The 26,111-nt window shown below is 39.1% G+C and overlaps 1 protein-coding gene across 1 annotated transcript in view; it reads left to right on the forward strand.

Annotated features, from left to right (window-relative positions):
* The window catches only part of LOC114049469 (cation channel sperm-associated protein subunit epsilon-like), a 148,827-nt gene that overhangs the window by 64,377 nt on the left and 58,339 nt on the right, over positions 1–26,111 (forward strand). Inside the window, exons 6-7 of the mRNA XM_027870709.1 lie at positions 10,107–10,584; positions 21,847–22,286. Coding sequence (XP_027726510.1) covers positions 10,107–10,584; positions 21,847–22,286 — 918 coding nt within the window. The remainder of the gene's footprint in view (positions 1–10,106; positions 10,585–21,846; positions 22,287–26,111) is intronic.

A 26,111-nucleotide genomic window follows, 5' to 3' on the forward strand; every position in this document is an offset into this window, starting at 1 on the left:
TAATCTGAGGATTTCAAAAGTGGGACCAATCCCTGAGTAGAAACTTTAACAAATTGTGCCAACTCCCAGGCTAGAAGGAATCAAGGCTCGAGTAAGAAACTAATAGACAGAGTAGGGATTCTTAACTGTGAACTTTTAAAAAATATTTTGATAACTTTATTTCAATATAATTTCTGTTCTTTATAATCCTATGTATTTAATTGTACGCTTTGGGAAAAAAAAGGGGGAAGGGATCCATAGGCTTCACAGGACTGCCAAAGGTGTCCGTGATACACAAAAAAGGTTAAGAATTCTTAACTTAAAGGGACACTCTTCATGATAATGGGGCAGCCAGGTGGCACAGGCGATAGAATGCTGGGCCTGGAGTCAGGAAGCCTCATCTTCCAGAGTTCAAATCTAGCCTCAGACACTTACTATGTGACTTAACCCAGTTTGCCTCAGTTCTCTCATCTATAAACTGGGCTAGAGAAAGAATGGCAAACCACTCCAGTATCTTTGCTAAGAAAACCCCAAGTGGGATCATGAAGAGTCAGACACAACTGAAAATGACTGAACAACAACTTCATGATAACATTGCAAGCCTGATTAAGATGAGAGTGCAGGCAAATGATCTAGCCAGAGAAGGACTATGTTGGGGTGAAGGACCCAGAGAAGTACCAACATAGGGTCAGGGAATAGTTAGACAACAGAAAGACTTGAGTCTATGTAACTGACTCAGCAGTGGCTCTAAGCCCATGTTTATACCTTTTTTGCTTTGTCTGGTGCTTTTAGTATATTACTCCTGTTTGTAAGGCCTGGTTATACAAAGAAAAACAGAGCAGTAAGGGAAGCATCTCTTATGTGCCTGGAAATAAGATAATAAGAATTTCTGGACTGTGGTGGGAATTCCCAACTAGAAAAAGAAATCACTATAGATACAGGAGAATTTATGCTGGATGAGCCAGTAAATTGCATATATCGAGTTGTATTTGAGGTATTTTCCTGCCAATGCCAAGGTCAAAGGAGAAGGAATTAATTGATTTAAGGGCTCAGGAAATTACTGGTCATTGGGTGAGCCATGTCACAACCTCATTACCTTAGGTTGTCAAAGGGAAAAGATGGAGATCTCATGAAAGTATGCTACCACAAATTGATTAAGCACTACTAATGAAATGATGAAAGATGAAGGAGATCTTTGCCGATGCCAAATGGCATTGCCTCATATCAGAAATTTAAACACATGGGGGTAGAGCTAAGATAGCAGAGTAAAACTATCATTTTTTCCAAACTCTTCCAACACACACAACAACAACAAACAACAACAACAACACCTTGATAAAAACATATCACACCAAATTTTGCACAGAAAACCAACAAAAAGTCACAATGAGTCATTTTTCTAGCCCAGGGCAACTTAAGAAAACAGAACACAGAAGTGGAGGTTGGATGGGAGCATGCCAGGTCCAAAGTGACCCAAGCAGTGACAGCAATGCTGGCTAGGGGCAGTGGCAGCAGCTGTGGCACTCAAGGACAGGAAGGGGACCGAACACCCAGTCTGAAAGAGATCCCAGGCAAACCCTCTACTTGCACTTGGCTCGGACTCAGATGCCATTTGGCAGCTCTGGTGCTCATTAGCCAGTTTTGGGTCATAGTTCCAGAGCGGTTTGTTGCCCGTTCCCCAGTTCCTGGTTGCAGTTCTAGGACAGAGAGGATTGGTTGCAGTCACAAGGGAGCTGGGGCTCTACTCTGTAAGAAACAGCGCAGACTAGGAGGGTAGTGACCAGACCTCAACCTGGATCACATCACATTGGAAGCCCCAAAAACTTACAAGCCCCTAGACTGATCTGTGAGAGCAGTAGGACATAAAAGACAGAAATTCAGGCTAGATATTCTGCCACCCTCCCCCCAGCTCCCAGGGGTGAGCAGAGACCAACTCTCACATAAAGTCCAACGTCAAGAAATAGGCAGGGAAAATGAACAAACAACAACAACAATCTGACCATTAAAAAGTTACGATGGTGACAGGGAAGCTCAAGACATAAACTCAGAAGACAATCACATGAAAACATCTACTAGCAAAGCCTCAGAAGGGAAAAAAAAATGCAGATTGGACACAAGCCCAAAAAGAATTCCTAGAAGAGTTAAAGGAGGAGATCTTTAAAAAAAAAAAAACAAAATTTATTTTAAAAGCCAAACAAAAGAAGTAGAGGAAAAATTGGGAAAAGAAATGCAGACATCCATTTAGTCTTCTGCAGTTCAAATCTCCCAAGCTCAAGACAGCCAGCCTCAGTTTCCCTGCTTGCTGGAATTACAGGTGTTGCCACACTATGCCTGGCTCTTAAAGCCTATTGAAAAAGATGCCATAAGCCATTATAGTGGCCCACTGCCCCCAGATTGTATTTTATAATTACCTTCTACTGTGTTTCCTTTCACAAAGTATCTACTCATCTTCCTACAAATTGATAGGACTACAAACTGAATGAATATACACTAAAACATGAAAAGCAAAACAAGGTTTTTTTTATCATTTACAAATAGAGACCCTTGAGAGTCTTAATTATCTAGTTATAGTCAGAGACTGCCAACAAGATTACTAGAACACACTTGAAATTGGGGAATTGTTGGATAGCTCACGAAACACTGCCTGTTGCATAAATCGTTCTAGATTACCTGTGTGGTAGCTAGTGACATTTTCATCCTTGTAATTAATTCCTTGAGGATAACTGCCATTGAACTCATACTAATTTTTGTGCAGACCTAATACCTCTGCAAGTTAACTATTTCTAGAGAACTCAGAGTTTACAAATTGCAACATTACAGCCAATATGTTTCTGGGATCGGTATTAAGCTATAAGGATGGGATATGTTGCTGAATCCTCCAAGAGATTGTGTGATCCTGCATCATCATCTATTTCTGTTCCTTAATTTGTGGCATGTCTGTCCTGATCTGAGCCTACCAGACTCATTTATGGGGTCTCGCAGAGGTACCCTCAGCTTCAGGTTGCATTATCAGAGTATACTAAGGTTTGGAAGAGGGTGGCTGCCCACGGTTGTGTTTGAATGAATAGTTTGGAAATGGAAAGGACACATTGCCTACCCAAACCATTCTATCCAGATTTGTTGACAACTGGAAAAGTTTCTGTTTTGGGACTCAAAAATAGATATTAATATTTTTGCAACATTTCCCCTCCATCCCAAGTAAACAGACCCAAATAAAACCTTTGAGTCTCTATTCTGTTTGATCTTGCCAACAAATACCAGTATTTCATTAGATAGTACTTCACACATTAATAAAACTTCATTTTTAATTTTAAGTCATCAACCCCAAACTAATTCCTTAGTCAATCAGAAACCTTCCACCTACACAAAATCTTCTAAAGAGTTCATACATTGTTCAAAGTTTTCAAGACTTGATTCCCAAACCAAACCCCTGAACCTCTTTTTATTGGTTCTCAACAAACATTTTACAAATGAAAAGCTGTTTTACCAAGAGAATGTTTTACAAAGAGAGGACCTCATTGTAGTTTGAGAAGAGGAAGGGGTGGAGAGACTCAAACAGTTGAAGGAGCAGAGTATTGGCAAGCTCAATTGAAGGGTCAGGGAGAAGATGGATTTCCTCAAGTAACTAAGTCATAGCATGGAAGGAATACAGTGTTGGTTCAGTTGAGTGTAGCTTCCCTGCTTCTGTGTTGCCCATAATGATTTCTAGTCAGAAATCTGAGGAGGAATTTGAACTCTTCATGGCTGTTTTTGTACTCAGGAAGCTATGTCAATATCCTGAGCCTTTACTTCTCTTAACCAATTAAGTCTTGAGTAGGGTTTCAATAGGGAAGCGAGGTGCCACAGTGCAAAGAGCACAGTGGAAAGAGAAGACTCAACTTCCTGAGTTCAAATCCAGTCTCAGACACTTATTAGTCTGTGACCCTGGGCAAGTCACTTAATGCTGTTTGCCTCAGTTTCCTCATCTGTAAAATGAGCTGGAGAAGGAAATGGCAAACCACTCCAGTATCTCTGTCGAGAAAGCCCCAAATGGTGTTGCAAAGAGTTGGACAGGACTGAAATGACTAAAGAACAGCAAAAAGGGTTTCAATACTTTTGAAGGCGAATCAATTAGCCCAACCCATGTAAGAGGACAGTCTGGTATATAATGGTGTAGATAGCATCTACCACAAATATTAGAATGGTTCTTAGTTTCTAGGCAACTGATTTGGCTTTGTTAAAGTTATAAACAATATTATTAGAATCTACTTTAGCAGCCTAAAACTAACACTCAGAATAGGAGTGCAAAACCTTTATAAAAGTCCTTTCTATATCCATCAACTATCCCCCAAATAGCCAGGTCTTTCTCTGGGATTCTTAACATACAAGGAAGATAAAGTCACCTTCCTGTATTATATTCCAAAGGGGAAAAAAAAGAAAGAAAAAAGGCATCTGAACTATGGGGTTGACAAAGCAGTAGCTGCTTTTTACAAATCATTCTGTATTGTGAGTCCGTCACTTCTCTGTTAGCAGGTGTTTAACATACATCATGATCTGGTTTCTGGAATCACAGAATCATTGCATTGATCAGAGTTCTTAAGTCTTTCAAAGCTGTTTGTCTTTATAATATTGTTATTGTATAAACCATTCTCCTGGTTCTCTTCTCTTCACTCTGCATCATTTCTTATAAGTGATCCTAAATTTCTCAGAAGCCTTATCTTCTTCATCTCTAACAGCACAATTGTATTCCCTTACAGTCATATACCATCATTTGTTGATTCATTTCCTAATTAATGGCCACCCTCTTAGTTTTCAATTCTTTGCCACCACAAAAAAGTACTGTATATTAATAATTAATAATTCTTACACAAATGTTTCCTTCTTTTTTATCACTATGGATATTCATACCAAGTAGTGATATTGATGCATTTAGTGACTTGGGGAGACAGTTCCAAATTGCTTTCCAGAAATGACTGGACCCAAAAATGTATCAATGTGCCTATTTTTCTCACAGCCCCTTGAATATTTGTCACATTCCTTTTTGTCAGCTTTGTCAATCTGGTGGGTATGAGGTGGGACCTCATAGTTGCTTTAATTTGACTTCTTTAATTATCAGTGAATTGAAGCAGTTTTCATATAGCTATTGACAGTTTAGAGTCCTTCCTTTGAAAACTGTCTGTTCATATCTTCTGACAATTTATTAATTGGGGAATGACTATTGCAATAGCTCAAGTCTCCCTTAAGTCTCTCCCTGCTCCAATCCATCTTCTATTCAGTTTTGGAAGTGATTTTTCTAAAGCATAGGTCTGACCAGGTTATCTCTGTCCCTATTTATCAAATTCCAGTGGCTACCTAGTACCCCTAAGATCAAGTATAAGCTCTTCTGTTTGGTAGTTAAAGCTCTTAATAACCTGACCTTTTCCTACCCTTCCAGTCCTCTTATACTTTATTCTTCTTCATATACTCTTTGTTCCAGCAACATTGACCTATTTTCAATTCCTCTTTCCATGTCTTTTCACTAATTATCACCCATACCTAGACCACTGCCTCACCTCTGCCTCTTAGTTTCTCTATCTTCCTTCAAAACTCAGATCAAACCCCACCTACTCTGGGAGACCTTTCCTGGTTCCAGCACCACCTCCACCCCAACTCTAATGCCTTCCACCTCATGAGTGCTTTCCATTTACGATGCATATTGTAGTATGTTGTAGGTATCTTGTAGGTATATGTAAATAACCTAGTTGTTTACATATTGTCTTGCACAATTGAATGTAAGCTTCTTGAGGGCAGGAACTATATTTTTTTCTTTTCTTTTGCCAGCATTTACCATAGAACTTAATAAATGCCTATCGAGTGGATCTTTCCTCAGATATCCTTCAAAGCAACTAATAACTTGGTTTTTTTGGGTTTGGTTTTTTTTTTTTGTTTTTTGGTGAGGCAATCAGGGTTAAGTGACTTGCCCAGGGTCACACAGCTAGTAAGTGTTAAGTGTCTGAAGCTGGATTTGAACTCAGGTCCTCCTGACTCCAAGGCCAAAGCTTTATTCACCACGCCACCTCGCTGCCCCAAATAACTTGTTTTAATGATACTTTCATCCCTCAAGGGAAAAGAAGATGAATATAGAAAGGACTTTTATAATTTGCTTGGAGTGGATGGGATAATAATAACTAACCACCAAGAGAAAGCAGAGCTGCTCAATTATTCGGTTTCTATATTCTTGGCCAAAAAAGTAAGACAAGAAATAAGCATTTATTATATGCCTACTATGTGCCAAGCACTGCACTAAGCTTTACAAATATTATTTCATTTGATCCTCACCACAGCCATAGAGAATAGCCTTTGCAATAAAAATGGTTAACAAGGAGTTGATACCCCAAGTAAGTAAGGTTTTGTGAGGGAGCATCCGTTTGGTAAAAGAGTTGCCTTTGATCAATTCAAGTTACCTATATTCTCAGTTACTGCAAGAACTTGCAAATGTAACTTTTGAGATTTTGTCAGTAATATATGAAAGATTTTGTAAAACAAGGGATATACCATGGGGATAAAGAAGTGCAAATAAAGGAGGGGGAGGAAGAGAACAAAGTCTGTTAATTATAAGCCAGTGAACTCTACTTTGATTCCTCAGGAAATTCTAGAATGTATCATTAACAAAATGACTGTCAAACATCACAAAAGAAAGTGTGCTTACAATGGGCAAGGAGAGCAAGGTTGTCATACGAAAGAGAAGGAATGATTTCTCCAAATGAATTTTCTAATTATTTGTTTGGCCCCGGAGAGCAAAACTGAGAGTCAAGGATGGAAGTTGTACAAAAAGCAAATTTAGACTTGATATCAGGCAAAACTTCCTAACCATTAGAGCTGCCCAAAAGTGGAATGAATTACTTTAGGAAGTAGTGGATTTTACTTCATTGGAAGTCTTCTGGTAGAGGTTGGATAACAGCTTGTTGAGTAAATTGTAATGGGGATTCTTTTCAGGCGTGAGTTGCGCTAGACTACTGCTTAAGTCCCTTCCTACTCCAATTTCTGTGATTCTGTATTTCTCTGTGGTATGGCTGTTCCTTGGTAGAGTCTCAGATGCCATATTGTGCTGTTACTCTAGAGGCAGCTAGTTGATGCAGTAAATAGAGCACTGGATCTGGAGTCAGGGGGATCTGAGTTCAAATCCAGCCTCAGTCTCTTACTAGCTGTGTGACACTGAGCAAGTCACTTAACCTCTGTGTGCCTCAGTTTCCTCAACTGTAAAATGGGGATAATAGTAGCACCTACCTTACAGAATTGTTGTGAGAATCAAAAGAGATAATATTTGTGACACATAGTAGGTACTATAAAAGTTCATGTCCCCTTTCCCCTGAGATCTCAGCAAAGGGATTTGATAGGGAAAAATCTGTCACAAGGTTGTTGATTGTATCATCTGAGTTATTGTCTACATTTTGTCAGTGTCAAAGGTAGAGGGTGGGGGGGGCATTTGGGGGGAGCTTAAAACTGGAGATCACAAGACTTTGACACTATACCAGAGATTCTTATCCATTTTTGTATTATACACCCCTTTGACAGTCTGATGAAGCCTATGAATCCCTTCTTAGAATAATGCTTTTAAATGCATAAAATAAAATACATAGCATTACAAAGAAAACCACCTATATTGAAATCTAGTTATAAAAATATTAAAAGTTCCAAGTTCTCAGACCATCTTTCCCGCTTCCTACTCCCCACTGAGATCTATTTATCCACAGACCTCTGGTTACAAATCTCTGTACCATACCCTCTGGCTATATAAGCCTGGGAGGATGGAACTCTTATTCCTGACTCTTTGGATGAGTAAAAGAAATTTAAAAAAAAAAAAACTTTTCCTTTGCTATCTTCACAGTGATTTTTCTTCTCTAGAGTTCTGGCCTTTTTACACTAATTTGGGCAACCACCTATTATGCTTTCCCAGAGATTTTAGAAACTCCTTACTTCTGTTCTACCACTCCCTTTGGCCTATCCTCTCTATTCTGGTTTGCTGAAGTGAATTTACTACTCCATTATTAACACATGCCCTTCTTTGTGAAATATGTTTTCCTGCCCTATTGACCTACATGGGCACCTGGCTCTTAACTTCTCTATAATCCTTGTAGTAAAAATGGCCATGATTCCCTGATCTCCAAGCCCCCATGTTGCCTCTTACTCAGGAATTCTCTCTAGGCTCAACTTCTTGCCCTGATTAAATCCATGCCCTAGAATGACTATCCCACCAAATTCCTATTTCCAGGGTTCCCTGATTCCCAGTTCCTCAGTAAGACGTTGATCATGACCATGCTTCAGCACTAATCAGCAACAGATAGTTTTTCTGCAACTTCTCCCTCCTTGCTCTTTCCTTAGTCCAATCATGAATGGTGGTTCTGTACTGAAGCAGTTGCTTTAGTTTAGTTTAATTTAACGTAATCTAGTTGCTACAGGTTTCACAACAAGAAAGGACACGTACTAAATTGCACATATGCTAGGTTATATCAAATAATGTGGTATCCTCACCTTGTTCTCTTCCAGCCCACTAAGGCAGGGTTGTAGTTAAAGTTGGGGCCAGAACATGAACCTTGGGTAAGTGCCATAAATTCCCCATCTCTCTTACTATAAGCTACTCTCTGCCTAGAGTCTGCCCTGTTTGTTTGTTTTTCCAAATATTTATGGATCCTGGTTCTCCAGAGACAACCCAATGTTTGGGTATCCACACAAAGTGACTGTGCTTGGAACCAAGTTGCAAGTGACACTGCTGACCAAGGGGCGAAATGCAGAGGAAAGAGAGAAGGCTGATGTCCAGTTTGGTTTGAAAAGAGAGTCGAAACTATTATCATTGCTACACATGGAAATTATATATAGTATGTGGAGCTAGTCAATAAAAAAACCAAACAAACAAACAACAACTCATACTTAAAACTTTTTAGCCTTATTTTTAGGCCTGTGCCTCAGATTGGTTTTTCAGAACTAAACCAAACTAGCATAAAAATTTTATAATTGCTAACTTTAATTTGTTTGTTCTAAAAGTCTGCCCTAGGGCCTCACTGTGGCATGGAGGTGACCACAGTTGAGTTCTTAATGACTATGCCAACTAATCACAAGCTTTGGCAGGGCCCATAAACATGGAAAGGCATTATGTATGAGCTATTAACCAAGTACAGAGAGTCCTGTCATCAGACTGGTTGAGGGAGAATGAATGCTGCAGTCATGGTAAATCTCAAAGGTCCTTTACTAAGTCATAGAGAGATTGGGATCTATATTAGTAGAGGAAAACCTAACAGATTAGGATGACTGGAAATTACAATAGCTGATACAGAGTGGGTTAAGTTTAACAAAGCATTTTACATATACGGTCATCCCTTCCACATTGTGACGTTTAATGTATCACAGGTCAGTAAAAGAAATTAAATGGGAATTTTGGAGGAGTTTTGTGGAAACCACAGACAACAAGCAAAGGACAGCAGACAACACAGAAAAAGTTTAGAAACTCAGAAATGCATAAAATATATGTATAGTATCATATAATATCAACATATTTTATCATTTAATACCATAATAACTCAGACTTCTTTTCTAGTTTCTAGTTTGAAGGAGGGCCAAAAAATTTTACGTGGATTTTCCAGAATGCCTCACCCCTCACCCCTGTGAGGTGGAAGGACTAACTGTATTATTTTATTTGCTACTCACAATAACCATTGAGGAAGGCAGCTACTGAAGATGTTGTCCACATTTTGTAAATGAGGTAACAGAGATCAGGAAAGTTAAGTGACCTCTCCATGATCCCACAGCTAGTAAGTGTCTGGGATAGGATGAAATCACCTATCTCTGGTATACCGAAATATTTTAAAATACAGACCATAATAGAGGGGCAGCTAGGTGGAACAGTGGATACAGCTTTGGTCTTGGAGTCAGGAGGACCTGAGTTCAAATCAGGCCTCAGACACTTGGCACTTACTAGCTGTGTGACCCTGGGCAAGTCACTAAACCCCGATTGCCTCACCAAAAAAAAGCAAAAAAAAAAAAAAATGTAGACCATAATAATTGCTTAATTAAAAATAACTCTAGAACTTAAAAGAGAATAAAATTGAGAAGACAATAATTACAACACTATCTAAAATCCCTTACTGTAATCATTATTTTTAATTTTGTTGCAGGATGGACTAGAATTGAGTCAGATAATAGTGTGGACAAAAAATGAAATCTTCCTTGGATATTCTCATTTAAAATTTTACTTATTAACAAGACTTGCAGACCTCATGAAAATTCTGAATGTGAAAGAGGAGTCATGGAAAGGATTTTCTATACGTCTTGCTACTTATACCTCAGACCCAACTGGAGTTGCTTTGTTGTTAAGCATGACTTCACATTATAATTATGATTGGCTGTATTTAGTGTTCTATGACGAAGATTCAGCTAAATGGTATCTACAAGACTTTTCATTGACTTTGCCTTCTGGGCACAAATTGGGTGCACTATTCATGTATTCAGCATTGCCAAATTTTGTAATATGGGATGACAAACATGTCCACTATAGCTACCAAAATTATTCAGAGAATGGATTTCTGCGGACCTATCTAGGAAGCATAGATTTGACAACGGCAACAAATAGCAGTATTCACCAAGTTTTTATAGGTTAAGTATTTTTATCTTGGGGGAAGAGGTGAAATAATGATTCTGTTAGATAAACCCTAAGAACTTTCTTATGAAGAAGTCAAAATTTTTCAAGGTAATTACTATAATCTATTTTATAACATTCAAAGTTTCAATGAGATTTGATGTTTTCTCTATTATTTAACAACAGAATTAAAAGTCTAAAGAGTGAGCTCATGCTATATCATAGTAAATTGAAATTCATGAAAATTGGTTCCTTTTTAGATCAGACATTTATATCAGTCATCAATCAGCATACTCATTTAGCACCTGCTATGAAGTCAAGACTCTGCCTTCCTGTAGCTCCCGGTCTAATTGAGAAAATAAAGCACGTAAAAATTCACTATTAGCAATAACTTATTTAATATCGGTAAAGTGTTTTCACTCTCCAAAACTTTATGAGGTAGATATTGCATTTATTATCCCTGTTTTACAGAATTGAGGCATAGAGGTTCAGTGGTATGCCAAGGTCATAAAAATAGTAAATTTCAAAGCAGGATCTCTCCTAATCCCAGGTCCAGTACTTACTTACATCATACCACTTTCTGTTGGAACACATGTATTGACATCTAAGTATTAAAAGGAGTGGTAGAGATAAGTGTCATACAGGTTCAGAGGAGGGAGATCATTATGGTTTGAAAGAGGTCAGGGAAGCTTCATGACATAAATGGATCTAGAGCTAGTCCTCAAAGGACAGTTAGTATTTGTGTAATGTAATGGCATTTAGAGCCATGACTGACTCTGATCTTAAGAAGCAAGTAAAAGATCTCAGGCCAAAAAGGCAACTCTTCTTCATGTTCTTCTTCATGCAGCAATCCTTTCCAGGAAGTGAACATGGCCCAACTTGGCAAAACCCTCAAAATATCACACGATACTGGGAATTTTTGACTCTATTTAAAGTTAGCCTCCAGGGCAGCTAGGTGGCACAGTGGATAGAACACCGGCCCTGGATTCAGGAGGACCCGAGTTCAAATCTGGCCTCAGACCAAACACTTGACACTTACTAGCTGTGTGACCCTGAGCAAGTCACTTAACCCCATTGCCTAGCCAAAAATAAAATAAAATAAAATAAAATTAGTCTCCTAATCTAGCTCCAGACCTACAGCTGGCTAAATTTTAAACAAGCAGTGTCTGGAATGGTTAATTGATGATGATGGCTTTTTGTTGTACGTAACACATGATTTTGCCATAGTTTGACATTGGAGGAGTAGAATCTAGTTCAAACCAGGGTCCTTACTAAGGGAATCAGACTGGGAAGCCCAGTTGAGACAGTAGAATGTTACTGAGTGGAAATCCAAGAACCACAAACTAGGAAAATCAAGCCAAGAATCAGCAACTTGGATTCAGTAGCAAGAAATACAGGTTCTGGCTCTCAAACCAACTCACACTCTGTCTGGTTCTAGGTTCCCTGAGATTGCCCACTACCCTCCACCCTCAAGCTTTCACTTTTCCTATGTGGAGACTTCTAGGATCTCAGAAGTATGCCATTTAGATATAGTATCTGTCTAGGCTCTGTTCTCGTGGTCCCTAGATGCCGGAATCACTCAGTGGGAATGCTCATTCTTGCCGGCTGGATGCATAGTCTTGGAGTTCTTATCTCTGCCCACTACCTTAACCCTTCCTATGCAATCATAAATCAAGATTCATCCCTGCATCTTCCCCACACATACCTCATAGTAAGGGCCATAGTGTTTAAAGAATATTTCATTATGTCTAGAAGTTTCCCCACGATGAATCTGTGGAAGCTGAGGAGAGGAAGTGTCTTTTTATCTATAGTGGCATGTGACTGCTTCTTCAACTCCGTTTGTAGCTGTTCATCTCCAGGCTTTTTCACCTCATTCTAGTCTGTAGCTTCTCCTCTGGCCAGATACTATGGCTCCTTTCTTCTTACTAGTTCCTCCCCAGTCCGTTCCATCTAGTAAGATCACTTGCCATTCCAAGGTATGGTCTCTCCATACTCCAAAGTATGGTCCCCTTGAGACCAGCAGGCTGTTGAATTTCTCTTTCTCATCCCTGAGTCTCATTTTGTACATAGTCTCTTCCCTCCAACGACCCCAGACTTAAGTACAGAATTGCAAAAGTACAGAATTGAAGAGTTAGAAGGGACTTTGGTAGTGATGTAGTCCAATGCACAAACCAAAGGATGTCCACTATAACATACCCAAAAACATACCTGGTCTTCCAGGCATGTGGTTGAAAACCTGCAAGAAGGGGGATCCCCCCTACCCCTGAGGCAGCCCCTTCCACTTGGGCACAGCTCTCATTGTTAAATTTGCCTCTTTGCCCATTGTTCCTGGTTTGGCCCTTTGAGGCCAAAAGGACCAGTCTGATCCCTGTTCCACATTACAATCCTCCAAATACACTTAAAGACAGCTATCATGTTCCCCTCCCCTCAATTTTTTTTAAACATGCGTAGTTCCTTAAGCCAAACTTCGTATGTTATGGACTCAAAGCCCTTCGCTATCCTAGTTGCCTTCCTCTGATAATCTCTGGCTTTTCGATGTCCTTAATAGCTTAAGGTTATTATCGTGGCACCCAAAACTAAGATCTGAACAGCATAGTGAGCAGTGGAATTATCTCCCCATTCTTAGATGCTCCGCTCCTTTTAATATAGCCCCAGATTTTATTAGTTTTTCGGTCAACCTTGTCAACCACTGAAATGCCTAGATCCTTTTCAAAGCAACTGACCTCTATCTATCTATTCTTCCTCTGTCTCAGACTTGCAAACTTGATTTTTTCAATACTCAAATACAAGCGAATTTCCTTCTGATAGTGTCATTGTGAATCACCAAAAGTGGGAAGCTGTTGTCATCCATGTTGCTAAGTTTAATGGAGATTCATTTTCCCTAGCAGCCCAGAGTGCAGAGAGGCATACTCTGAGTCCCTCTGCCTTCTCCCCAGGAAGATCAGCTTACACTTTGAGCATGAGGATCAAGTCACTGCAGAATTTCCTCGAATCTCCATAACAGTTGAGATTTTCAGCCTCGTTTCTTGAAACTACACATAAATATTTACAACTTCAACCCTAAGAATATGGCTAAGACTATTTAGAGCTCATTATCACTTTTTAATAACTTGACAACCTTACTTTCATTCCCTTTGTCTCAACACTCCCACCTTTTAGCCTAGTGTTAATCTCCCATTTATTTTTTCACCAATCTGTCCCATCCACCAATCTCTTCAAATTCTGATCTATAATCCTTGGCAAAGTGGATAGAGCCCTGGAAGACTAGAGCTCAAATCATTTGTCGTTTATTGTCAAATCGAAGTCGTTTCTTCCTTTAAGCTCTGTTTCCTCGTCTGTAAAATGAGAGATTTGGACTTAAAGGTCTGTGAGGTCTCTCTCTGCTCTAAGATGATGATCCTATGATCCTCCTTCTAATCCTAATCTAGCTTCCCACCTCATCAATTCAACCGAAACCGCTCTCCACAAAGTTATGTAATCTGTTAACTACCAAATGTAATGGCCCTTACTAAATGGCCTTTTCTTGATGCTCATCTTTCTTGATCTCTCTGTCACCTTTGATGCTGTTAATCACCCTCTTCTCCTTGAAACTGTCTTCCCAGGGCAGCTAGGTGACACAGTGAATAGAGCTCTGGCCTTGCAGTCAGGAGGACCTGAGTTCAAATCCAGCTTCAGACATTTAACACTTACTAGCTGTGTGACCCTGGGCAAGTCACTTAACCCCGATTGCCTCACCAAAAAAGAAAAAAAAAAAAGAAGAGGCTGTCTTCCTTCTAGGTTTTCATGACAATACTCTCTCTCGGTTCTCGTCCTACTTATCTGACCACTTCTCAGTCTCATTTGCTGGATTCCTATCTAGGTCATACCCTTTAACCATAGATGTCCCCCAAGGCTCTGTCCTGGACCTGTTTTTCTTCTCCCTCTATACTACTTCACTTGGTGATCTCATCAGCTCCCATGAGCTGCTTATTATCATCTCTATGCTGATGATTCTCAAATCGACCTCACCTACCCTTATCTGTCTGCTGACTTCCAGTTAAACTCAGCATGTCCATTACAGATGTGGAATGTTGTATTCACTTTCAGACATCATTGTGTTATTAGTTTCATTTAATTGTTTTACTTTGTTACAAGAAATTTCCCACTGAAAGAGAAAGAGAAAGAGAAAGGAAGAGAAGGTGTTCAAGAGATGTTGTAAAGGTAGTGTGAAAAGATCAAAATTATTATTAGCTCTGATTTCTGCTGTATTGATTTTACAATGTAATTGATTTTATGCTGCATTGATTTTTTTATAACTGAGTTAGTATCTGCCTGAGCTCACCTTGCTCAGGAATCCAGTTTTCCCTCAGAGTTAGTTTAAAGGTATAATTAAAAGAAAAGGTTCTTATGACTCATACCATTAGTTCTTGGGACATCTGCTTGTAGTCTGTAAGCCCCAGCTTAACCTGGTGCCATCCCACAAAAGATATGTGATCTGTCCTTACCTGACCTTGCATAATTAAGGGAGATTTGATCTGCTCCAAGAGGACAGCAAGCCTGGTAGTACTGATCTAGCAAAGATTACAAGAGGCATATGAGTCACACAAAACAATTAACTTAATTGTCAGTGACATGATTAGCTTTACCTAAATAGCAGCCCACTTTTCTTAGGATAGCCAATTGTAATGTTCCAAAACTGCCTAGACCTACTTCTTTGCTGCATGTCAATAAAAAAGGTGATCCCTTTCTCCCTGGGGTTACTGGCTTTGCTGAAGTGACCAGTGTGACCCACTTTGTTAACAGTTATACACGTCACTGGTTAATAAACTGATCTGGCTATGAGTCTGTACCTCAGTCTATCTTTTTTACATTTACTCATTAGAGTAGAGGCAACAAAACTTGGTGCAGATTGGATATGTCGGGTAAATAAAAATGAGGGATTCAAGATGACACCAACATTGTGAGCCTGGGTGATAGGGAAGATGATGGTACCCTTGATGGTAATAGGAAAGTTAAGAAAAGGGGAGGATTTGGGGAGAAAGATAGTGAGTTCAACTTTGAACATGCTGAATTTAAGATGTCTGTGAGACATGCAATTCTAGATAACCAACAAACAGGTATGCAAAATGCAAAATTAGAAGTCAGAAGAGAGGTCAGGGCTGGACAAGTCAATCTGGGAATCATTGGCATTGAGATGACTTTTTAATCCATGGGAACTAATGAGGTCACTAAGCGGAATGATATCAAGGGAGAAGAGAGTATAGGACAGAGCTTGAAAAGATACCCACAATTAGTAAGCATGGCACAGATGAAAATCCGACGAAGGAGACTCAGAAGTGGCCTAATAAACAGGAAGAGTACTAGGAGAGAGTAGCGTCAAGACAATCTAGAGAGAAGGTCAAGCATCCAACGAAAAAGGGTGATTGATAATGTCAAAGATTACTAGGAGGTCAAGAGGAAGGAGGGTTGAGACAAGGTCATTTAGCTTGGCAGTCAAGAGATGATTGATACCTTTGGAGAGAGCAGTTTCAGTTGCATGATAAAGTCAGAAGCCAGACTGCAGTGAATTACGAGAAGAGTAAGAGAAAAGGAAGCAGAGGCATATCGATTCTGGAAGAACTTCTCAAAGAGTTTGGCAACAAAAAGGAGGAGAAATATAGGATGAAAACTAGTGAGGTTAGCTGGATTAAGTAAGGTCGCTAGGTGGCATAGTATATAGAATTCTGGGCCCAGAGTCAGGAAGACATGAGTTCAAATCCAGCCTCAGATACTTACTAGTTGTGTGATCCTGGGCAAGTCCTCTAACCTCTGCCTGTCTCAGTTCCTCAACTATTTGTACCTGGGGTAATAATAGCACCTGCCTCACAAGGTTGTTCTGAGAATCAAACGTTACAATATTTGTAAAGTGCTCAGCACAGTGCCTGGCATATAGAAGGTACTATATAAATTCTTATTCCCTTTTCTTCCTCCTCCCACCTTTGTTTTGAGGATGAAGAAGACATGGGAGACATAATTTTATTGTATCGTAATCAGTAATGATGTGTTTAGCCTTTTTGCCTTTCTACACTTTTTTTGATGATGATGCCCCTCTGAAACTGTTGCTCTGCCATTGTTCTGGATAGGATGACTAGATTTGTTGTTGAATGGTCACTTTAAAAAACAACAACAACAACAACATTGGATCTGATAGAGCAAAACAGCACTTTCAAAGGTTTCTTCCAATGAGGTTTCTCACGTGCTTATGTCAAAATCATATACAATCTTTGCTACAAAGATGCAGCAAAGATAACTGTTTGACAAACCTCTGTTTATGAAGGGAGGCATAAAATAGGGATTCATGTGTTTGCCAGAGATGCTTGCTACCATCAGGTCAGATATCCCAGCAGAATCTAAATAGGAAATGTATCTTAGGTGGTGCAATGGATAGAGCACTGGCCCTGAAGTCGGGAGGATCTGAGTTCAAATCCAGCCTCAGACCAAACACTTGACACTTAGTAGCTGTGTGACCCTGGGCAAGTCATTAACCCTAACTGCCTAAAAAAAATGAATCTTAAATACATGGTGAGGTTGCCCAGAAGATGCCACTGTCTGCAGAAGACATTGTGCTGATAGCATCTATTACTAAACCACTGGATGTGAAATAGAAACATTCACTCAAAAGAGTTTATGCAGTTGGTTAGACATCCTAGAGAACTGCTCCAAAAGTACATGTATGTATATATGAAGGTATGTACATGTGTGTATATATAGAGTCATACACTGGACATGCATGCATGTTTGTATACGCACATATACATATATAGACATTGTATGTATTGTGTGCTGGCTATGCATGCACAAATACATGTATGTATTATATGCATACACACATGACAAACAAGATCTATGTATCTATCACTTTGCAGACTGGCTATGCCTTGAGGTCAGAACTGAATAGAAAAGTGACTTGAAACAATGGCCCATCTTTTAACAGTATTATTATGGTCATAGGGCAGGTAGGTGGTACAGTGGATAGAGTGTCAGGCCTGGAGTCAGCAAGATTCATCTTCCTGAGTTCAAATTTGGCCTCAGACACTGAGTAGGTGTGTGACCCTGGGCAAGTCACTTAACCCTGTTTTCCTCAGTTTCCTCATCTGTAAAATGAGCTGGAGAAGGAAATGGCAAACCACTCCTATGTCTTTGCCAAGAAAACCCCAAATACGATCACAAAGAGTCAGAAATGACTGAGAATGACTAAATAGCAAATTGTGATTGTGCTGTATTACTTCAAGTCATGGAACACTATAGTGTCTGAAGAATTCAAGTTTTGTCAGCCAATGGGTACTAGACAGGCACATGGTAGCCACTTGTAGCGTACAACATATTATCATCAAAGTATTACCCAAGAGAAGCAGTGTAAAGCATAGCATGTCACCAAAGACCTATATGACCGGAAGGAAGCATTTTCCTTCTAAGAGGATACAACTCCATTCCACTTAGGCAGGGAAGAACTTGTCACTTGGCTTCTAAAGTTCCATGGTTCTTCTCTTCTTTCTCTGTATAACATACTCTACATATATATATATACATACACATATACACACACATACATACATACACACGTACATACATACATACATTGTATATATATATAAAACATCCCTCCAATCTGGATTCTGGATCCTTTTTTTTCCCTCTCTTTGTTTTTCCTTCCAAGCACATTTTCCATTTTTTCAAGGAACACTTCATTCTCCTTGGTAAGTTAAGGAGAAAAGTATTCCTCCTGACTTTTCATCATGTCTGGGATATAAACCAAGGTTCCCTTTGTGCATAAATACTAGGAGAAACACAGATGAAGCACAGTCCTCTGCACATCACTAAAATATTCCCCCTAGCACTCCATACTTTCTGAAACAGATATCGTCAGTTCTTTGACCCTCTTACTACCTTGTCTCATCGCTGCAACAAAGTACCTATTTATTTGCCCTACCTGTTTATTGGACAATGACTTGATGCTCCTGGACAAGTTTTTTATTTATAATGCATTTTCCCTGTCTTTTCCCTCCGATGCTACTTGCCATGATGTATTTGGTTTCCTACCAACACACACCTTAATGCAATCAATAGCTGCCTTCAGTTGCTGTCTCTGAGATTCTAAGTAAAATATCATTGTTCACCCACTTTCTCTCCTTTCGTTTTGCTGCTAGTAAGATTTCAGACTTCTTATGTCAACTCATACTTTGCCTCTTAGTTATTTCTCACACCTTTTGAATACTAACGAGCACAGTAGGTGAATAAATTCCCAGCCAGAAATAATTTCTCATCTTTGTCTTTTTTCCTATTTACACTATCACAGATCTTGAGAATAGGAAGGGACATGAGCAGTCATCCAATCCAACCTATACATGAAAGAAATCTCTACAATACCTGACAAGTGGCCTTCCATCCTCTGCTTAAAGATCACCTATAAAAGAGACACCTAACCTCTCAAGACAGCCCCTTTCTTCTTTTGCATAGCTCCAATTGTTACCAACTTTTTTTCTGACATCAATCCTAAATATTCCTTTTTGCAACTTAATAATAATAATAACAATAACAATAATAGCATTTATATAGAATTTTAAGGTTTGCAAAACATTTTACCTACATTATCTCATTTGATCCTCACAACAACCCTGGGAGGTAGGTAATATGATTGTCCCCATTTTACCTTATCTATGATCACACAGCCATTGATGCGTAGGCAGGATTTGAATTCGGGTCTTCCTGATTCCAGGTCTAGTAATCCAGTTACCGTGCCACCTGGGTTCTATTCATTTTTTTCCTGCCCTTTAGGGCAAAACACAAGTCTGATTCTTCTTTCAAATGAAAATCCCTCAAATACTTGAACCACAGCACTCATGTCTCCACTGAGTCTTCTCCACTCTCTAGGTCAAACATTCCCACCTCCTCCAACTGATCCTCATATAGCAAAGGCCTTCACCATCCTGGTTGACCTCTGGACACTCTTTAGCTTATTAGTGTCCCTCTTCAACTGTGATACACATAATGGAACACAATACTCCTCCAACTAGTTTTTCCATGTTGGTGAGAATAAGATCAAGAATAGAATGTTCTTTGGTTAATTCTTCTACCTTGTGAGGGTTAAAGTGATCATTAAGGCAAGTCAAGAAATGAGTAGCTGCTCTGCTTCTGTCTGTGAGCCCTAGCAGATGTCTGGCTAGTTGAAAAGCCTCATCATGACCATCTCATGGCTCTGTGCTAGGCTTATGATCCATTTGCCGAACTACTCATCTAGTACTTTCTGTCCAAGTGGTCTACTGTATACTCCAATGACAAAATTACTTGTTTTTCCCTCCTTTGACCTTCATCCAAATACTCTCTATCATGCTTCCTCCACCTGGGTTTCCTATAAAAACTTGTCCAGGAGCATCAGGTCCTTGTGCAAGATACAGATGGGGCAAATAAATAGGTAGTTTGTTGCAGCAATGAGACAAGGTAGTAAAAGGATCAAAGAACTGATGATATGAATTGACGTAAGAATTAATATACAATGCTACCCCATTAACCCTCCTTTATTATCCTATTTCTTTTGAATAAGGTAAACCCATACAGAGCCCTATGTTAGTCATTGATTTAATTTCACCGAGTCTCACTGATATCTGTAAAGTCAAATTGTCCTTCTTGCATTAGGACCTCTAGTCCCTCTTCATCACCTAAACTTTGAACAATTTTTGGGCAGCATTTGAAGTCAGGGTGGGGTTTTTTTTCCTCCTCTGCACGTCTGGGTATTTTAACTGTTTTAACTTCCCTTCATTGAAGCTACTTTCTGTCATCCAACTTGATAGATATATATTGACAGCTTTCTCCTTCCCCCTTTAGTTTTCCCCATTCCTACAATCTCCACCTCTCTCTTACTCCAGTTGTATCAAAAAGATATCCTAACAAATAGAAGAAAATGGGAAGAAATAACAATTGTTTCTACTGACATCTTTACAACAAGCATGAACATAGTCAAGGATTAAATGGCAATACTCAGGAAGGGAAAAAGAGGTAGCCTCCATTCTCTTCTAAGATACAGACAGCACATTAATAGTGCCTACTGGATGTGAAGAGGAGATTGGAACCGTTACTGTATATCCAACTTCTCACATTTGACTCCTGCTACTGCAGGAGAAAACCTCCATGGTGAATGGGAGACTTCCCTTGGCTTTGTGTTATCACAACTGTACAAGCTTGTTTGAGGTTCCTCAGCATATCAGCTTAATACTCAATAGATTAAATGAAGATCTTACCTGTCACAGGTAAGTTGCTGGTTTTTTTTCAAAAGACATCCTGCATATATTTAGTTTTTGTGTCCTTAGGACATTTTTTCTTATAGCCTTTTAGAGAGGGAATTTAACATAATTCTGCTAAGTAATTGAATTGGGAATTATAGGCAAGCTGATAAGGGGGAAATTTTAGGAAATAAATACACTTAAAAAGAAATATCCTAAGAATGCATAGATAGTAGGAGAAAAAGACAAAGCATGAGAAGGATACTGAAGAAAAAAATGGGGATGAGTTTAAGAGTAGAAAAAAAGGGAAAAAGACAAAATGAAAGCAAAGACTAGAACAGTGGATTAAAAAGGAGATTTTTCTATTCCTATATCTCTTCTCAGAATCTTCCCAAACTGGAATCAAACAAAAAGAATCATTGAACAAAGTTAACTCTGCTATTGAACATTTCAAGGAATCTTGTATTCTTTTTTAGCATTTGCACAGAAGACAACTTTGTATAGGAGAGCCTCCTAAGCAGTATTTTACTTTACCAAGTCAGATGCTTTCTTATAGTCAACACACAATAAACATAGCGGATCTTCTGTGCTCTATAACTCTCAGTCAATTATAAAGATGATGTGGTCTGCTACAGAGAATCATTTTTCACAATCTGGATGTTCCCTTTTCATATTTTCATTGAAGATAGCTTTGATATATACGTAAATCATTCTTATAAGGATTTAAAAAAAGATGAAAGAGTAGGCAGGTAGGTCAATTGACATTTGCCTTTTGAGAGTATTAGTATTGTCTGTGACTTTTGTCTATTTTAGTACCCTTCTCCTATTAAAGAAAACAATGGGGAAGGGAGGAAGAATCAATTGTTCCTATTAATGTCTTAATAACAAGACTGAAGAGTTTGAGGATCTAAAGGGAATACTCAAGACGGGAAACAGATGAAGGCTTTTTTCTCCACTAATTCAAGGAATTACTTTTTAAAAATATACACTCACAAGAAAAGTAAAGCTAGAGGAATTCTAATTTATTTTCTCTCTTTTTTTCAGATTATTATGGGAATGGTGTGATAAAAATGTTCAACAATAAAATGCTTTATTTCAAACTTGAAATTAAAGATGTAGCACCGCTACATGATTGGGCTAACGAGAGTGACAATACTTTAGTTTTAATTAACCCTACTGGGGATCTGTTTCTTGCAAATCTTAATTATGGCATAGCAAAATCTTCAGAATATCCAATAATGCTGGAGTTATATAGTTCAATTTTTAAAGAACAAACTATTTGTCCATATCTGTTGTTTGAGAGCAGTATTATTGTAAGCAATATTTATTTGGACAAGAGAGATAAACTGACGTTCTGGGCTCAAGTAATCTATCGTGAGAATCTTGGTGTGTATCCTATTGTGGAAATCTATGGACGAAAAATATTAAAGGAGAAGAGAGATGTTAGCTATGAAATAGCCCTGGGAATCTGCACTAAAAATCTGGTAAGTCAGATTCAAATTTTTCAAATATCTATCCTTTTATTTCTTTCTTCAAATAGAAAATTGTGATTTAATGTTTTTTCCAGAATCATATATATGAGTAGTTTGAGAAAGATGTCATTTTTCCACTTATTCATTCAACACATTTCATAAATAATATTATAGTAAGCATCACAGATACCTATGAAACCCATCCACATCTTCAATCCTACTTACATGCTGTTGAACTAAGCTGGAGAAAAGTCATAAAATCAGTCTAGGTCCACTTTAAGTTTAGGTTACATAATCTCACCCATGCTTTCCCTGTGGCAAGTCAATCAATTCACTATACCACTGTTACCAGCTCTTTCAGACCTTTTCATCCTTCCCCAAGTCCCCCACAGCTTTCTCTCCCCTCTTCCCATCCTCTATGCTGTGATAAAAATTATTTGAGGATTCATTAAATAGTTATTGCTGCCAATCACCAAATCAATACATAGAGACAGATTTTGTTTATACCATAAATACATTTTTTAATACTGTAGATTTTATTAAAACTCATTGTGCAGGCTCATCTATACGAAAAAAAAGTCAGAAAGCCAAAGCATCAGCTTGTAAGCAGCATAGAAAAATGGAATTTTACAGAAAGTAGGAGAGGAAAAATATGAGTATATGTATTGGGAAACAAGTAACAAAAGGCGGAAAATACAAGCATCTGTTTTGTAGTTAAAGCAGGAACTGTGGCTTCTTTCCTAGCCTTGACTCTGCAAGTGTTATGGCCTTTGAACTTTCAGTAACAATATCTGGAAATTAAAAATACAGACTGGGGCAATGTCCTCTTCTTATGCCAGTGGTGGAAAGAAGCCTGAGCCAGAAATTATCTTGCCAGTGTGCAAAGGCATAGAGATGGGAGAGGAACAAGAAATCCATTTCGGCTGGACCATAGAGTGCATGAAGAGATATAGTGCATAATAATCCTGGAATTGTAGGTTGGCTTAGGTTATGAAGGGCTTAAGTGCCAATTGGAAAAATTTGTATTTGTTCCTTGAAATGATATGAAGCCAGTGCAAGACCCTCCCTTTCAAAGTATGGGAACTTATAGTATAAAATAGAATATAAGTACACAAGAGAGATTTGAGTAAGGTGATATATGATAGTTTTTATCACAGAATCTCAGAGTTGTAAGGGACCTCAGGAGTCATCTAAATCAATCCATGTTTGAACAATAAAGTCCTTTAACCCACTGCTGACAAGTGTAAGACAGTAATTGTGTGTTACGAGCTTGCCTGTTTAGCCATGATCAGGGGATAATGATTAGTATCATGAGTCCACGAATAACTGGAGTGATCAGGCAGGCATGTGTGCCCTCTTTTCTGTTCTTAATGATCTTGTAATTAACAGCTGACATTTGGGGAATGGAGTAATAGGAAGAGACACAGCAAGTTCTGTCCTCATATGTACATCCTCCCAAACTCCTCCAGACAGATCTACAAAATGCACCAGACTGCATCCTGATTGGGAAATTCAAGAAAAATTAGTATGAGTCATTTTTCCAGCCCAGGTCAAAACAGAGAGATAGATAGATATGTGGATACCAAAGATGAGATGTAGCCAGTGTGGGACGTAGAGCATTCCAGCACTGGGAGATGCTGAGCACCAAGGCAAGAAGAGGTTCCAGATAAAGGCACCTAAATTTGTATAGAATGCAGGGACAGGTGCCAAATGACCGCTTTGTCATTCGCTACCTCCAGGTAACAGATCTGTGAAAGACTGACAATGGAGCCTGCGCCTATGGTGACATTTCAGGGTGAGAGTCCAGAGCCTTGGACTGTGTACAAACTAGTCCTGAAGCAAACAGCAAATGTGTGCTCATACTTCACAAGTTAGCCCATCCTAAAGCTTGCAGAGGAATAACCAGGGCAGGAATGTCAAACAAAAGGGAAATCTACAATTCTGTAACTATGTACCAGCAGAGCTTCTAGCTGGAAAGTCATAATGATAGTGACTAGGTCCAGCAGCAGTCTACTGAAACTCTAACTAAGCAAGCCCACAGTCGTGTTGTTCAGACCCAAATCCATGCCAAGAACTTGCAAAACTAAAATAGGGTAGGAGGGAGAGCAGAAATAAAATTTTGCCCTGCATCAGATCACTTTGGAAGCACTGAAAGCTTTCAGATCACAACTCAATACCTCTAAGTAAGCAACAGGAGAACCAGGCTAGACATTCCTTCCAGAAATATGCAGAACCTGGACCTAGCATGAAGTCCATAAAGTACACAAGTAGACTCAAACCAAAAAAAAAGACTACTTTGGGAGCACTGAAAAGCTTGCTGATCCCTAGCCTAAGCTATTCCTGAGATGCTGGAATCGCATAACACTTCATGCCTCCAAGAAAATGGCAGCAGGACCAGCCCAGACATTCTCTCCAAAAGTTTAAAGATCCTGACCTTAAAAATGTAGAACATCACAAAGCTAAGAACAGATCCCTGAGGTTTACCTGGGATCTTTATGGAGGTAGACATGGATCTATCAGTCTCTGGCCTTTACAGTCAGTCATTCAACCAATCCTCATCCATATAACTCTACTTTTATTTTTTTCCATATCTTCCCATCTAGTCTGCAAGGATATCATAAGTGACTTTGTCAAATATCTTGCTGAAAGCCAGGAATAGTATGTCTATGGCATTCCCCTAACCTATTCATATATAGGAACCCTATCAAAAAAGAGATAAGCTTAAGCCGGCATAATTTATTTTTGACGAGTCCACAAGTGATCACTGTTTCCCTTACAAAACGTTCAAACCATTGCTTTCATGATGTGTTGTAGAATTGTCCCATCAAAGTCATATCAAAATCAGTCTATAGTTTGAAGGATCCATCCTCTTTTCCTCTTTGAAAATCAGGGCAGGGGGCAGCTAGGTGGCACAGTGGATAGAGCACCGGCCCTGAAGTCAGGAGGACCTGAGTTCAGACCAAACACTTGACACTTACTAGCTGTGTGACCCTGGGCAAGTCACTTAACCCCAACTGCCTAAAAACAAACAAAAAAAAACAAACAAAAAAAAAAAAAGAAAATCAGGGCATCTACCTATCTCCATTCTTACGACTTGTTCTCCATGATATTTAAAAGATAACCAAAACCATATCAGCATACACATCTCCCAGTTCTTTCTGTACTCTGAGATACAATTTATCTGGGCTTGCTAACTTGAAATTACTAAAGGAAGCTAGGGAATGTCTTATCATTTCTTCACTTCTCCCAAGATCAAATTCCTTTACTATGTACTGGGAAGTCTGGAGTATTGTGGGGAAACTGGCCAATAAGGACCCAGTCATTGCTACCTATATAAAACATGCCTATTGCCAATGCACATGAAGGTTAATGAGCATACTATTCCCTAGCAGTTTCATGGTGAGGAGAAGCCTTTTCATAATGACTGCTGAGCTGGAACTCAGTGTACATACAAAAGGTTCAAACAGATTAATGTTCTCAGTTTTTGAGTAAGAAGGCAAAAGAAATGCTGTGGGCCCAGTAATAATGGGGCAGCCATGGTTGACTGAGACTGCCTTATCTCCCCACCTAACCACCCTCTGGCCATGAACTCGTGGCACCTCTCTTTTTTTGTGTTGTTTGTCTTTATTCTTTCATAATCTGAGGCGAGTATCAGTGATAGAACAGACAAGGTTATGCCTCTGTGAACTTTGAAAGGTCAAAAGAGTGATCAAAGGTCCCCTCGGCATTTGAAGCTGTTAGCAGCAGCAGCTATGCCTGGTGAGCAGACCAACCTATTTGATGTAGACCAACACTGAATTGACCTGGTAGCTGGGAGACTGTGGCCTTCAAGAAAGT

Source organism: Vombatus ursinus, unplaced genomic scaffold (genome assembly GCF_900497805.2).
Source record: "Vombatus ursinus unplaced genomic scaffold, bare-nosed wombat genome assembly UNPS02014798.1, whole genome shotgun sequence".
Classification (NCBI taxonomy): domain Eukaryota; kingdom Metazoa; phylum Chordata; class Mammalia; order Diprotodontia; family Vombatidae; genus Vombatus; species Vombatus ursinus.